Below are 15,667 nucleotides of genomic sequence, written 5' to 3'. Positions count from 1 at the left end.
TCTACCAGTGAAAAATAAAAATGCTGGGACACCACCCCCTTCCCCACCACGAACACACACACAACCCTTAAAAGATCACAGAGCTCACAATCAAATTAAGACCAAAGAGAAAGTGGATCCCGGAAGAAAAAGAAAAACTAATCTGAAATAAACAGAGTGCTATTTCCAAACACACTTATGAGGTTCTAATCACAGAGTGAAAATACTTAGTGAACACGAAAGAAAAGTCTACTACTACTATTATTTACATTCTAATTGAATTTTGACAACTACTGTGTAAAGTAGAATATATCATCATCTCCATATGTGGAAAGAGTAAAAAGGCAACTCAAAACACTGGATGGGGGTCACACAGAAATTAAGAGGGAATTTGGAGATAAAACTCACATCCAACTGGAAAATGTTACCCTCTTCCCCCCACACCACCTGCTTTTATCCAGACCCAAGAATCTCTTGGAACACTTCTCACGCTATGCATTTGATAGGAGGCAACACAAGCATGACCATACACCCCAAAGCAGAGATGTTCTCTTACTTCACAAATCCCATCAATGCAAACATCATTTTTGTGTGGGGAGCAAGGAGTTCCGTCTTTCACCTTGCTGGACATGGCAAAAAAGAATTCAAAGTTCTCAGCCTTGCAGTACAGCTTACATCGATCTTCCTCTAGAAGCAAAGAGATCAAAAGAGGTCATGGTCAAGAGGAAATCATAGGAAAATGACACGAGTACCAAAAAGATGAGTTAAATTTAATTAGAAAGCTATTACGATCAAGATGGAAGATGTTACACACAGTTTTCTGGGCAGATGTGTGTGGCTTTTAAAAATATGAGTTCCTTTTAGTAGTCCATATAACGTCTGCTTTAACATTGATACATGAGAATTTTATTTCTCTAATCCTGAGTAAAGAGCCATAATACACGTGGTTGGTGGGTTGTGTCACTACCCTCCTTGGATAGTAGATATTTAAGGCTTTACAGGCCCTGAGGTCAGCCATTAACATTATGTAAATGAAGGACAATTGCTGTGTCCCAATAAAACGTTATTTTTTTTATTTTTTATTTTTTTTGCGGTACGCGGGCCTCTCACTGTTGTGGCCTCTCCCGTTGCGGAGCACAGGCTCCGGACGCACAGGCTCAGCGGCCATGGCCCACGGGCCCAGCCGCTCCGCGGCATGTGGGATCTTCCCGGACCGGGGCACGAACCCGTGTCCCCGGCCTCGGCAGGCAGACTCTCAACCACTGCGCCACCAGGGAAGCCCTAAAACGTTATTTTTAAAAAACGGGCCAGATTTGGCCCACAGGTCATAGTCTGCTGACTGTGATTTAGGACACGGATTATTTTACATATTTATTCAGTCTGTTAAGAGCGAAAATTCTAGGCACTTTGGAAAAAAGGCATATGGTCAATAATGTTTATAAAACATATAGAAAAGAATCATGAAAAGGAGGAGGAAGCAAACAAACTAAACATTCAGGTTAAAAAAATGTAATTTTTATTGATAATTAAGTCCCTGAGAGGTTTCTGGTATCACAGGCAAAAACAAAGAAGCATTATCTCTATAGAGCACTTGTTATCAGAAAGGAGTTGTGCCTATTTCTCCAATAGAAAGAGTTCTTTCTTGGCCAGGAATTCCAGATGACGTTTCTCCCATGAGACCTGATGTGCAACCGTGTGATATCCCTGATAAGTCTTACAACAAACGTGTAAACAGTTTGCAAACGGTTGTGCTTCATAAAACCTCTCAATAAAAGACAAAGTCAAAAATATGAAGGCAAAAAAAAAAAAAAAATATGAAGGCAGTGAAATTATTATGGTCCAAATATGCAGCCATGTGGATGGATTCCATTTTTTTCTCACCTAGGAATTCTTTCTAATACAAGTTTTATCTCACGCCTCCTACCCTGTGCATATGAGATTAGGGAGCTGGAAGGCATGTTACCCTCTTTTTTCTCCCTCATTCCCAGGAATTAACAAGTTCTAGAAAGTTCAGTTTTTCCAGTACAGGTTCCTGGGAAAGTTTAGGAACTAGTCTATTAGAAAGAAACAAAGAAGCTGGGGCAGGGGATAAATTAGGAGTTTGGGATTAACAGATACACACTACTATATATAAACAGATAAACAACAAGGTCCTACTCCATAGCACAGGGAACTATACTCAATATCTTGTAATAACCTGTAATGAAAAAGAATCTGAAAAAAAATATATATATATACACACCAACTGAATCACTTTCCTGTACACCTGAAACTAACACAACATTGTAAATCAACTATACTTCAATTAAAAAAAAAGAAACAAGGGGCTTCCCCAGTGGCGCAGTGGTTGAGAGTCCGCCTGCCGATGCAGGGGACACGGGTTTGTGCCCCGGTCCGGGAAGATCCCACATGCCGTGGAGTGGCTGGGCCCGTGAGCCATGGCCGCTGAGCCTGTGCGTCCGGAGCCCGTGCTCCGCAACGGGAGAGGCCACAATAGTGAGAGGCCCGCGTACCGCAAAAAAAAAAGAAAAAAAGAAACAAGAAGAAGGAAACTCATCACTGGAAGACAAAGACTGTCTATGTTTATGAATAAATTCTTTCCCAAACTGCATGAATGGCACAGACCTTCAAATCATGGTCAGTCTTTTCGATTTTAAATAAGTATCAAAAGGAGAAGAGGGAAGGATGAGAAGGCCTTAACTTTTCTGTCTCCCACTCTAGGATGTGCGACCCTAAGTGTCTGTTTTTTATTCTTTATTTTTATTTTTTGGCCAAGCGGCATGTGGGATCTTAGTTCCCTGACCAGGGATAGAACCCATGCCCCCTGCAGTGGAAGCGCGGAGTCTAAACCACTGGACTGCCAGGGAAGTTCCTGGGGTCTCTGTTTTATTCAATGTACTCGCCGCTGTATCTAGCAGAGTGTCTCCCAGGCAGTAAGTACTCAGTCAACATCTGTTGAGTGAATGAATGAAATGCCAGGCTCCCTACCTGGTAAAAACTGCAATAATATTAGTGAAAGAAATTTGAAATCAAAAACCATCTTATAAGTCACAAAGTTTATCTGCTTCACTTTCTCTTTATGTATTCAACCCACAACTTATCTAAAGGATGGTAACAACAGATTCTGTGCACACTATATTTAAAGGAAGATGTGGGAAAGACCAAGGATTATCCAAGACGACAAAGCAAAGGAAGGACAAGAGAGTCTTGGAGAAAGAACCATAGATGAGAAACATGGAATTAGGGGTGAATACAGCCAAGAGAAAATAAGTCTTCAAGTGTCAGAACTGAGAGCAACTGCAGCTATCCTAAATGTTCGTGGGAACCTGCTGCATGGTACCCTTCCTAGGTAATTTCTTAGTTCCTGATAGAATGTCTCCAGTGATAGAGCATTTACTGCTCAGGATGGGACACGCTTCCATTAAGGACAGTTGATATTTATTTATTCATTTGTTCCAAAAGTTATAAATATGTTCCAAGTGCTGTTCTTAGATGAGAGAGATACAAGCATACTCAAAACGGACAGAGGCTTCAACCCTGGGGAACCTAATAATTCTTGTGGGGAGAAAGATAATGAATAAATGCCAATATAATATCAATTCTCGCACCAAGAGCAATGAAGAATAAAGCAGGGCAAAGGATTCAGAAAATGACAGGAAGGAAGGTCTCTCTGAGGACACGGCCATAGGAACCATAGGAATTTCTGAGCACGTGAATTAATTCTGCTTTCAGAAGCAATTTCCAATAAATTGACACCTCCCTCTGTTCAACCTCTCTTTGAATTTTTGAAGGTAACTAGTTTCTCTCCTACAGTCAACATCTGTCAGTCCCTCGCTGCTTTCTCCTAAGACACAGATTTCAGAATTTTAATGTCGGTCCCAATTTGTGCTTTTAGACAAGCAGCTTTTGGACCCAGAACTAGATTCACACTCCTGCAACGGCTGGGCTGGTGTTGAGCAAAGCTGTAGTACCATCCCCTTGGATTTGGAGATGTTACTTGTCCTAACGACGTCTCTGATTATATAGGTTCATTCTGAGCTTTCGCACAGAAGCAGCCCTCCATCTTATTTCCCATGAATTATCGTTAAATTTGGTCTTTTCCCATCCTGCATATGTACAATTGGGATTCACGTTAATCCCTTTTCCAAAGGAAGAGTGGATGAGTTCTGATAAAGCAAGTGAATGGAAAAAATGAAAAGGAAACAGCCAAAATGGTGACAGCTTATTCTGCACAGGTAACACAAAGTACGTTAAATTTGGTACTTGTACTTTGTACATATGGTAACTAAAATAAATTCTGATGCTAAGCCAAGATCAAATCAAACCAACATAAAAGGTCAAATACAAGCCATTACTTTAAGGTATAATAAGTACCAAGAACTTACTATAGAGACATTTTTCATTCATGATGCGTGTGTGTGTGTGTGCGTGTGCGTGTGTGTGTCTACACTCTGCAAACAGGCCTTTCCATGCTTATAATCATCTACCACCCTCAGGTACCGAGTGTGGTGTCTCTATGGCGCATATATGGTTTCATGAGTTTTTGGTCTGGACAATTCATACCAATTTCAATTAACATCCCTGGGAGACTTAATTGCTGAAATGTCAAAGGTAAGTTTAGAAACGTAAGTACATTCCAAACACATGAACTCTTCGACTTATACATGTGGGAGGAAAGGGGTGTCTTGTGAAAAAAAAAAAAAAAAAGTGTGGAAAAATAAACAAAACCTAAAGAAATGAATGAAAAACTGGGCCAGGACGGGTCTGGGGAATGAAAGGTAAACATGGAAACTTTTTTACACAGGCAGCAACTTCTTCTGTGCTGTTCATGCACGTTACTGTTCACATAGAAACATATTTGTTTGAGGTTCGTAGAGACCAAATTACCTTCCACTTTCATATAGGGTTTCCACTGGTAGAACCATCCACGGAAAGGTTTGCTGTTATATTCTGCACACTGCTGGGCTCGAAAATCCAAGCTATTTCCATTACAAGGGTTAATATTGCACAGCTGATATACACGGCTAGAGCCATGACAGAACTTGCCACCATACTGAGGCCTAAAAAGAAAATTAAAGATCTTCAATACTAGCAATCAAAAGGCTATTAGTCACAGGCAATAATATAAGGAGGGACAGTCAAGATGATCATGGTCACAGTGTATGCAGTCCATACAGTCCATTACAAAAATGGAAATATGTAGTCTACTACCCTTGTGTCCCAACCCTTCTTATACCCATGGCAGACATAACTAATCAATCAAGGATTTTTCTTTTTCTTTGCTTTCTTTTCTCAGCATAGCCCTTGGGTAGCCACTACCACTGCTCATCAATTTCCATGTTAGACCAAACTTACTTGCCACCTCTGAGCCAATTTTTACATTCTGGCGATTTCCATAAAGACTGATGAAGGCATACTCTTGACACTCATCCTATCACCTCATGTGTTAGGGAAATCTGTAAACACACCTAAATGTTCTTGTTAATGTAGATGCGTGCTTGTGTGCTACCCATGCAAACACACACGCCCCATTTGTTGGCATCAAAGCTCTTCCAACGCAGACCCAACTCCTCCCCAGCTTGTCTGCCATCTCTGACCACTCCCATAATCCTCCTACAGCTTGCCATGCACCTGCTGTGATGCAGAACAGCGGTCCCCAACCTTTTTGGCACCAGGCACCAGTTTCGTGGAAGACAGTTCTTCCAGGAACCGGGGTGGGGGGCGGAAGGCAGGGGATGGTTCGGGAGGCAACGCGAGCCATGGGGAGCGGCAGATGAGGCTTCACTCCCTCACCCGCCACTCACCTCCTGCTGTGCGGCCCGATTCCTAACAGGCCGTGGACCGGTACCAGTCCGCAGCCCGGGGGCTGGGGACCCCTGACGTAGAAGGTCAGTCAGGACACTGAGGATATTACATGCCATATTTTCCAATCCAGCTTTGTCAGTCACTGAGCTGATAGCTTGATGACTGTCAGACTCACGCGTGCTTTATTCTAATGGATTCTAAATTCTGGGGGGAAAAACATGTCCTTGTTTTCATCTGCAGCATCACTTTTTAACGTTGCAGGTGGCCTGCTCCTTTCCTGCCAAGCACAATGGGAAATGGATTTCCAGAGCAGGGAATCCCATTAGAACATAAATAATTGTGATCTAATGGCAAGCTCTTTAAGATCTCGCTAGGCAGACTGCAAAGACCAGAAAGCAAAGTAAAAAGGAGCGTCAGCCACACTGAAAGTTACCAGGGACATCTTACCCAGCTGACTCCTCGCACAAAGCAACTGCTTCTTTTCATTCCCACTTTGTTTTGTCGTTTTCTCCTAAGGCTAGATCCCAACTACGGATCACCTCGTACAAAAGCTCAGGGCAAACATGTAACATGAAAGAAGGCTCCAAGTTAATAAATTTCTGTGATTAAAATTCCTTGTCTCTTTAGGAAGCACAGGAATGCTATAAAACACCCCTGGATTTGCTTCGGCACATTTTATCAAATTCCCCTATGCTAAAATGGATTCAACAGAAACGGGAAGTGTCACACCGCCAGAATGAGATTTTTCAGCTATTTCAAAACATTCTGGAACAACTACTAAAACATTCAACAGTCACTGTGCTAGATTAAATCCCTGAAGACTTCGTAAATCATTATCCGAAAAGCATTTCGAAAAACCTTAAAGTGCCATATGAGAGCCTTACTCTATTCCTGCTCATCTTTATGAGTCATAATTAAAATTTTCTCAGCGTAAGTTTTTCTTGTCGGAGAGTTTACAAATAAGCTTCATTTAGGCTACTCAAATTCAATAAAGTGAAAGAGGACCACGTGTGACTGCTTCAAGTCAGACGCTGTAACGTGGGAAAGACCTCAAAACTCATAGAGCCATCCCCTCATTTTATAGATGAAGTGGAAAACGGCTAATAGAGCTTCCAAAATGTGCTCAGTGAAGGTCACATGTCTAGAAAGAGACAGAACAGAGCTCAACCTCATCCCTTTGGGCTCTCCCGGATGCCGGTCCTGCCCTGCCAGGCATGCATTTAACTGAGTTAGGCTAGAGGGGCGGGGCATGAGAAGACCAAGAGGGAGACAGTGATGTCCAGTGGTTAGGGAACTGGCCTTGGACAGTGAAGCAGACCTGAATCGAAACAGACTCTGCCCTTTCCCAGCTTAACTTTAGGCAATTTTAGTTAACCACCTAATCTGTAAAATGAGGACAGCTGTGATGATTACCTGAGAGAATGTTGGTAAAGAATTTAGGGCAGAGTCTACAGCCCAGCTAGCACAAATAAATTGCAACTATTTTAAAGTGCTTTCTACTTTTAATGACTGGCAAGAATTTGGACTTTGCCATCAAATCCTCAATTACAGATACATTTTTTTCTGCAGCTTTGAACGTATTAGGATAAATTAACAGAAAATTCTACCATGATGTCCCTTGGTACAATGAGTTCTTTATCATTAAAAAAAAAAAAACACCAGAAAACAAATATCTAGGCACCTGATTTTTTCTTTGTATTAAGCTACTATAAAGTATACCCATATTTGCTTCTGCATAATTTACCAACTCCTGACTACAAATGGTTATTCTTGGCTGAGTGGCTGATCATTAATATCAGTTGGGAGGCTCTGTTTAAAAAAAAAATATATATATATATATGTATATAACACATACATATACACATATACACACATATATTTATACATACATATATTTACATATATGTGATTTACATACACACACGGACACATATACATAAATGATATTCCTGGGCCCTCTGCAGGCTTTCTCAATAAAAATACATGATGAGGGATATCAAGAAATCAGTGCTTTTTAAAGCACACTTGATGATTCTGATAATCAGCCGAGCCCAGAATTTACTGGTTGAAAAATGGGCCAGAGATATGATTCAACGATTCTCCTGGCACTGTGACTCCAGTGGCGTGACATTCTTTCTCAAATCGACTCATGTTTTAGGAGAGTTCTAGAATGCTTTAGCAAGCTTACTTATCACTATTTGAATTTTACTATTTGAATTTTCACTATTAATTTTCTTGAACAGAGTGTATAGGCATTTCACGAGGCTCTCTTCCAGGGACCCAGAAAAAATGTTCACTGTAAGGACTAAGACAGTGGGATCTTGGTCTGACTCTCCCATGTCCAGCTTGGGGACCCAGCAAGAGCTGCTCCTCTGAATGGGACCCTCTGTCTCCCCTGGCTACCCATTTGCAAAATAACTAGAGGAAACAACAGGTTTCAACTCACGTATCTGTTCTAACCTGATTGGGAGCAAACGCCTGGAGAAGTCTTTTGAGAAGGCACAGTGGGGAGGCTGTGATCAATTAATAAGGTCTGTCACAGACACGGGAAGAAGAAGAAGGGCCATATTTGCCAGGTACTGGCCATTCCAGAACCAGATAACCTTTCAATTCTTTTGAAGCTGAAAAGTTGGATAAATCCATGACCCAACCAGAAATAATTCATTTTTTATGAAACAAACTATGTTCTGAGAAAACCATCATTACTGTGCAATGAAATGCTCGCATTGCTTTTCACGTGAAAAAATGAAATGGTTAGGCTGATCTGAACAGACCAAGTGTTTAAACTGAAGCAAGCGAGAAATAAGTAACTTGAAAGAGGGAGAAAAAAACAGCTTTACGACAACAATGTGAAACAAGAATGGAGAACTGATTCAATTGTCTTGAAGCAGCAGATCATTTACTTGTTTTATTTGTGACTTCGTGCATAATTAAAGAGAATCCTGATTAGCCTTAATCTTGTTTAAAATGATAAAACTGCACCAAGTAGAACTACTCGAGTGATTAATTCTTTTATAGGCATCTCTAAAGTTACAGTATGCTATTTCCATGAACAAGGCCCTATTATAACGAGTGTTCTCAATCCCACAGATATGAGAGAGGTTTTAATTTAAATCTCAGGGGCGTCATTCATGCACTTCACCAGCAGAGTTATTAAATTAGGTAATCTCTTTCTTTCTTGGGGAAGTAGCGAGATTGTAAAATGTTGCGATGTATGAAAACCAGATTCATGAAATATGCTGCAAAAATGAAAAGTAATACAATGATTTTAACAATTCTATCCAAGACACGGGCTACATTCAAAGTATGAGGAGGGTGTTTTTAATAATCTGGTATAAACTGCAAATGTATCACAAGCCTCCCTACCATTAGACCTAGTTATTGGGTCTGATTAGAGCAGAGCATCTCAACTGGGAATGACTTTGCCCCCTACAGGATGCTTGGCCAAGTCTGGAGATATTTTCGTTGCCATAACTTGGAGGTTGGGGGGAGGGGGACTCATCCTACTGGCATCGAGTGGATAGAGGTCAGGATTACTACTAAACACCCTGCCACATACAGGACAAACCCCCAAAACAAAAAATTTTCAGCCTAAAATGTCAAGAGTGCCAAAGCTGAGCGATCCTAGATCAGCCTGAGATACTGCAAGCACCCAACAAACCATGGTCAAAGCATCTCCAAACCCTCCCTTACATTTTGGAACAAACTGGCCTCTTGATCCAGCTCAGATGAAGTACAGTTTGTCTTTTCAAAAATTTCCTTTTGCTCTAATTTCATTATTTATTTAAGTTTGCAATCCACCAAACATTTATGCAATGCTTGCCACGTACCAGGCAATTTTGAAAAGCCCTTTACAAGTACCAGCTCAGTTGAGGTAGGTCCCATCATTATCCCCTTTTTACAAATGAGGGACCCAGAGCAGGGAGAGTTAGCCGTCCAAGGCCGCCTAGCAAGGAAGGGGTGGACAGGAGGCCCACTTAGGTTCCTGGGCTTGAGAGTCTCTGTTCTCAACCTCCATGCTATGTCACCAACCGAATCGTGTGGTAAAATTAAACCCACTAGGTTTTCAGGGTCCCATCAGTTATCTTCTCACCCCCATAGCCTTCTCCAAAGTCCAATTTCATCAGGAAGGCCTCTGCTCGCTGCTTCTGAGCACTGACCCTCTGTTACCCGTGTTCCTGGCGAGTTTAAGTTTAAAAACCACACGGGCCCCAGAACCTTTTGCCGAATGCCCACTGGATGCTCCCCAGCGTGCCGGGAATTCTAGAGACACAATCTCTAATCCGGCCAGACCATGTGAGGTGGGCGCTGTCATCTCCATTTTATACATAAATCCAACCTCCAAGTTCAAGCGATCTTCCCAAAGCCACACAATTAATAAGTGACAGACCCAGGATGTGGAGTCATATCTTTCCATCTCCAAGTTCTGAGCTCTTTCGACATCACCACTCCAGTCAGGAAATGTACACCTCACACTTGTTTCACATGGGAATTAGAGCAGATAAAAGTAACCTAAAACCACCTTCATTTCACAGAGCACAGAGGGCAGCTCAGACTCCCAGCACCACCAGATCAGATGGTGCCCACAAGCCAATCTCAACCCAGGGATGTTTTGATCAGTCCTCCCAGCATTTTATCTTTCTAAAGAAAATTGAATTTGGTGTCAATATTTTAAAAATTGGGAAATTTCACGCAACAGTTTTTCGGATTTCTGGTTTCTCTCGAAAAGTCAGGCTGATCTGTCAACACATGTTGATGTACATTCCTGTAAGGCAAAAATCAGCATACTTTCTCCAGTTCATCAGTTTGCAACACACACACACATACACACACAGAGTCTACCAGCCAAGCTTCTCTGTTCTACAATATCCCAGGCATGCAGCTCTAATTGAGACGCACAAAGGAATTCACACCATTACTGGAGTCCGTGACAGCAGACTCACACAGAGAATAACTCCTTTGCTGCTTTGAGGTTTCTGCCCATCATACCTCCCCCAGTGCATACAGCCTTTATATACAAGCAGTAAAACCCTAATTCGTTGATTGCTATTAAGCAGATGGAATAAAACTACAGTTATAAACAGGTATAAACAAGACAGACAAATATGCAAATATGTAACAGGCTGAAGGTTCATGCCTTACAAATGCTGACTTCGTGTCAGAGCCTTACTTGGGGTTATTGCAGTGTCTCTCCTGATACTTCACGCCTCCACCACACGTTCGGGAACACTCTGACCACTTCGACCAGGCGGACCACTGGCCGTGGATGGGCCGAGGCCCGTGCTCCCCAAACTTGACACACTGGCCTTGCCGACACCACTGTGAAAAGAATGTGTGACTTTCAGAGGCCACCTGGGAAAGCATGCGGAGATGCCTTGATAGCATCCCTTTCGCTGGCTGTGCTTACACGCTGGTACCCTGCCTTCCCCACGTTCATTCTGAAAGGCTGACATCTAGGGAGAAGGGGCATTTGTCACCAGAAGGCCGAGTATGAGAGGACAGGCTTTGTGAGCTGTCCAGGTGACGTGTTCAGATAAGGATCTACCCTACCGCCTACGGAGGCAGCGCAGACACGAAGGCGAGCCTCCCCTGACATTTGGAAACAATGGGGCTCAGAGAACCCTTGGGCTCATTTTTCTTCCGGGAGAATCAGCTTTTCAGATATGAACACAGAATTTATCATGATTATCACATCCAAAAGACAGATATAAGGATGCATACATTTTTATTTCAAATCATCCCTATAGAGCATTTCTGTTGAAACCGAGTAGCTTTCAGGCTACACAAATTGTGTTTTTAGATAACACCTTTGCCCTTCTGTCTGTAGGAAAGGTCCCCGTGTCAGACCCTCTGATGACTTTGAACTGAGTGTCTTTTCTGAATCAGCTCTGGGTCTCTCATGTGCTGGTGATCTGCTCAGTCCGAGAGCTGTTTTCTGTGCTGACCTTTCCATTTGAGTTCTTCTTTGTCATCCAGTCCAGTTCTGTGGGTCACCTCTGTCCTCTGGGGTTGCACTCACCGCTGGGAGTGCTTTCTTTTTTCCCCCTGTGGCGCTTTTATTACGAGCAAGTTCTGCATGATTTAGAGCATAATTGCACACTTGCCTAAAAGCCTCTGCAATTAGATCCAAAGGGTTGGGGTTTGGATCGTGCCAGGTTCTGCCGAGGAGTGGGGATCGGTTACAGAATTACGGGGAGTTGGTTACGCGTTCAAATCTCCACTTTTCCCCCGTGATACACTTGGCTTCGTGGTGGTTTGTTGTGAGGCTTGGTTGCTAGCGCGCTTTGACTAGGTCAAGAGATGGCTTCCTTCCTTCAGTTTCTTGCCATGTGCTGATGAATTCCTCTGTTTTCCATTTTTCTTTTCCCTGGATTAATTGCTACTTCAGAGTTTGCATGCAATCATATAACGTTGTTGAGAACTTTGACGGGGGAAGCAATGGGTCATTTGAGGATTTTGTCAACCATAAGCACGAACCTGAATCTTCCCCACCAAGAATGGCTGCGTCTCTCAGGCACTGAGCTCAGTGGCTGGGACAAAATAATAACAAGAGCCAAAAATAACAACAACAGCAGCTACAGTTTATTAAGTTGCTTCTCTGTGTGCACAATGGTGCTGGGGGGGAGATGGGGGAAAACTTCATATGCAGTGTCTAACGTAACCTTCACAAAGCACGTCGCAGTTAATAACTATTTTCTGAGTGAAAGAAATTTAGCAAAGAAATACTAACTTGCTCAAAGTCAAACTACCCAGCTAGCTACACAACCAGCTGAGACCGGGTTTAAACTCAGTAACCTAAGGACATATTTACTACTCACCTCGGAGGCAAATGACTGACCAATGCATCTTAACTCGAAATTTTTTTTATTTTTTAGAAATATGGTTTTGAGATCTGTTCCAATCCTTCAATTAACTTGCCTTTCTTTTATTTCAATATTCATCCTGGTATCAAGTTAAGCTGCTCAGAGATTGGTCTCCTCTGGCGTTTTTAATCAGTAGAGAAATCAGGAATACATAGGAATATACACACATACATGCACGATCTGCATGTTTATTACATATAAAACGTAATACATAAGATATAGACACATGTAGTTATATGGATCTATGCATATATGCTTCTATCACTGCTTCTAATTTCAAATTAAATGGCCATGACTTGGGCAAATACCTTTTATAATAGACAGCAAGCACAAACCTATCTTTCCTCGTACACATAACCTAGATAGAAGTATGAGACTTTCATATCCTCACGTTTACCCAGTATTCGTGGCACAAATACCACTGAAGGACCAGCGAGAAGGGGGCAGGGGGGATTCAGGTGGGTTTCAGTTACAATGAAAGAAACAAAACATGGGGTGACTGCTACTCTACAGGACATGGCCCTGGCCTCATGGAGTTTACAGTCTAATGAATAGCCAATTACATCCCCTAGCGGAAGAAGACTCCAAGAACCATATCTATGAGTGCAGTGTAATTATACTGGAGTGAAGCTGGGTGGAAGTTACCAGAATACTCTCAACTGAGGGTGACCTTACCGGTAAGGGCTTTTCTGCAGTTTATTGTATAACCATAGTCTGGTGTTTCAAAATAGTGAGGTGGGGGCAGTGGTCTAAGGACATCTATTTTCTAATTTCTGGCTTGATTAATCTCATGCTATATGTACTTAAGTCTAATCCAGAAGCAGTCTAGCCCCTGTCGAACTAGATCCTGGGTGTATTTACATAACAGACCTTTGATCTATGCCATTTATCACTTATTTTCCTCATTTACTATATAAATCTTTTCTCGTACATCCCTCTCATGTTTAATGCTGTTGCTTTCTTAATGAAAGAATGCCCACTAATCCTCAAGTTGCAAGTTCGAAACTCTGACACTCCAAAAATAAAAATGATGTGAGCGGTATTTACATATTCGATTAATTCATTGTTTTGTATCACCACAGCTAAAACACCCTTCTGCACATTTTCGCTGAGAATCCTTACCGAGATTTCCTAAGACCAGGCCATCTGATTAAAAATTGCATACGATGCTTCAATTTTTTAAATGTTTATTTTCTTTAAAATAAAAACAGTCAAAAAATAAAATCTTTTTAGAGGTATTGAAGAAATGCCTTAACGAATATCAGAAAGCATCTTCTGAATATTCATTTATTTCGTGTGTCTGTGTCTTTGCCTTTATTGCTGGTCTCTTCGAAAAAGTCTCTCTTTCACCCAACTGAGGAACTTCAAATTCAAATTCCTTCACCCGACTGAAGAACTTCAAATTCAAATTCCAACAGCCATCTCGGGGCACCCATTCATCGTAGTTTATTCTAAGTGCACCCCTATTTCCAAGCAGGATTCATTTCTGATTCACTTGGGCTTCGACAGAAGCTACGCGCTTCAAGAAGACGTGTTTAAAAAGAACCAAAGTTATTGGCTTCTGTGCAGGTTCCCCCACTGGACTGTAAATGTTTGAAGAGATAAAATGGAGTTTTATTTATCTCTATAGGTATTTCACTGATATCTAGTGGTCAAGAAATTATGATGGAATTGAATTCAATTTAAGTGGCCAATTCTTTTCTACAGGCTTGGCTGTCTCAAGAGAGCCAATGGCAGAGGCCAAAAAACCTGCAAAATCTCCAGCTCTCTCATTGTTCACAGCTTCTCTGTCATGGTCTTTCAAAGTTATGCCCCAAATCTGGATCATTTTACTGGGACCTCAAGTGTATCTTTTTTTTTTTTTTTTTTTTGCGGTACTCGGGCCTCTCACTGTTGCGGCCTCTCCCATTGCGGAGCACAGGGTCCGGACGCGCAGGCTCAGCGGCCATGGCTCATGGGCCCAGCCGCCCCGCGGCACGTGGGATCTTCCCGGACCGGGGCACGAACCCGTGTCCCCCGCATCGGCAGGCGGACTCTCAACCACTGCGCCACCAGGGAAGCCCCATCCTCAAGTGTATCTTCCCCTCCAGACTCTACTGGGAAAGGGGGAGAAAAACAGTAACTCATATATGAGAGTCCTTCCTTCAAAACGCAGAAATCTCCCATAATCTTCTGTAACAGAAATGGTTCTTTGGGTTGAAGATATTGAAAGCGAAAAGCCTTTCTGTACAACCTAGATGGAGATGCAGCTTGCCCCTCAAGAGATGTTGCTAGAAGGGACAGGATGCTGCTATCGGGCATGTCAGAAGCTCAATGATTGGTCCTGTGAGGTGCATCACAGAGGCTTTGTATGGAGGCACAGTCCTTCCTTTGCTACTAAAGGAAATATTTGCTTCCCAAGGCTTGTCTACACTGAATCAAGTTTAAAAAACAAACAGTAAGCAATGAAGCCCTCCAGCTCGCTGAACTAGAAACATTTGAACCCAAGCCTCCATCTAAAAATGGAAAACAAAGGCAAAAGGAAAGAAAACTTCTTAAAAGATGGAGCCAACTCGGTTATATTCGCAGTGAGTTTTAGAATAGCTGCTAAAGAATGCTGGTTAATTGAAAGCAAAGTCCGAAAACAGATGAAGCCAAAGTGTTCCGGTCTGAGGTAACAGTACAAATAGTTTGGGTTCTATACTTTATTAAGTCTCTAGAACTAAAAACTAACAAGTAGGCAGTTTACCATACTCAAGCCACAAACGGTCCCTTCCGCGGCAGGCATGAACTTGGTCTCACACCTGTGGCCCACTCGGTGGCACCAAAGTGATTTGCAAATGTCCTGAAAGGAAAGAAAGAGATGGCAAGGGTGACGATACAATAAAAACAAAAATATCCAAAGCTGTTGTATAAAACATTCTATTTTCTGGTGGCCGAAATGGGACATTATCCAGAAAGTAGAGTCAAGTGAAGTTAGTAGTAGCAAGGTAACCAGTAATATGTCCTAGCAGATACGTAAGCAGGAAACTTCTACACTA

At 42.1% G+C, this 15,667-nt stretch overlaps 1 protein-coding gene across 2 annotated transcripts in view; it reads right to left on the bottom strand.

The window, feature by feature from the left end:
• Positions 1-15,667, bottom strand: part of ADAMTS18 (ADAM metallopeptidase with thrombospondin type 1 motif 18) — a 158,203-nt gene that overhangs the window by 47,971 nt on the left and 94,565 nt on the right. For both annotated transcript variants that reach the window (XM_029245788.1, XM_029245795.1), the window contains exons 11-14: positions 15,376-15,471; positions 10,955-11,103; positions 4,867-5,039; positions 536-666 (exon numbers count right to left, since the gene is read on the bottom strand). In XM_029245788.1, coding sequence (XP_029101621.1) covers positions 536-666; positions 4,867-5,039; positions 10,955-11,103; positions 15,376-15,471 — 549 coding nt within the window. The remainder of the gene's footprint in view (positions 1-535; positions 667-4,866; positions 5,040-10,954; positions 11,104-15,375; positions 15,472-15,667) is intronic.

Source organism: Monodon monoceros, unplaced genomic scaffold (genome assembly GCF_005190385.1).
Source record: "Monodon monoceros isolate NGI ecotype Baffin Bay Population unplaced genomic scaffold, NGI_Narwhal_1 Super_Scaffold_10, whole genome shotgun sequence".
Taxonomy (NCBI): domain Eukaryota; kingdom Metazoa; phylum Chordata; class Mammalia; order Artiodactyla; family Monodontidae; genus Monodon; species Monodon monoceros.
The sequence above is the reverse complement of the archived record's forward strand: the minus strand, read 5'-3'. Positions and strand labels throughout refer to the sequence as shown.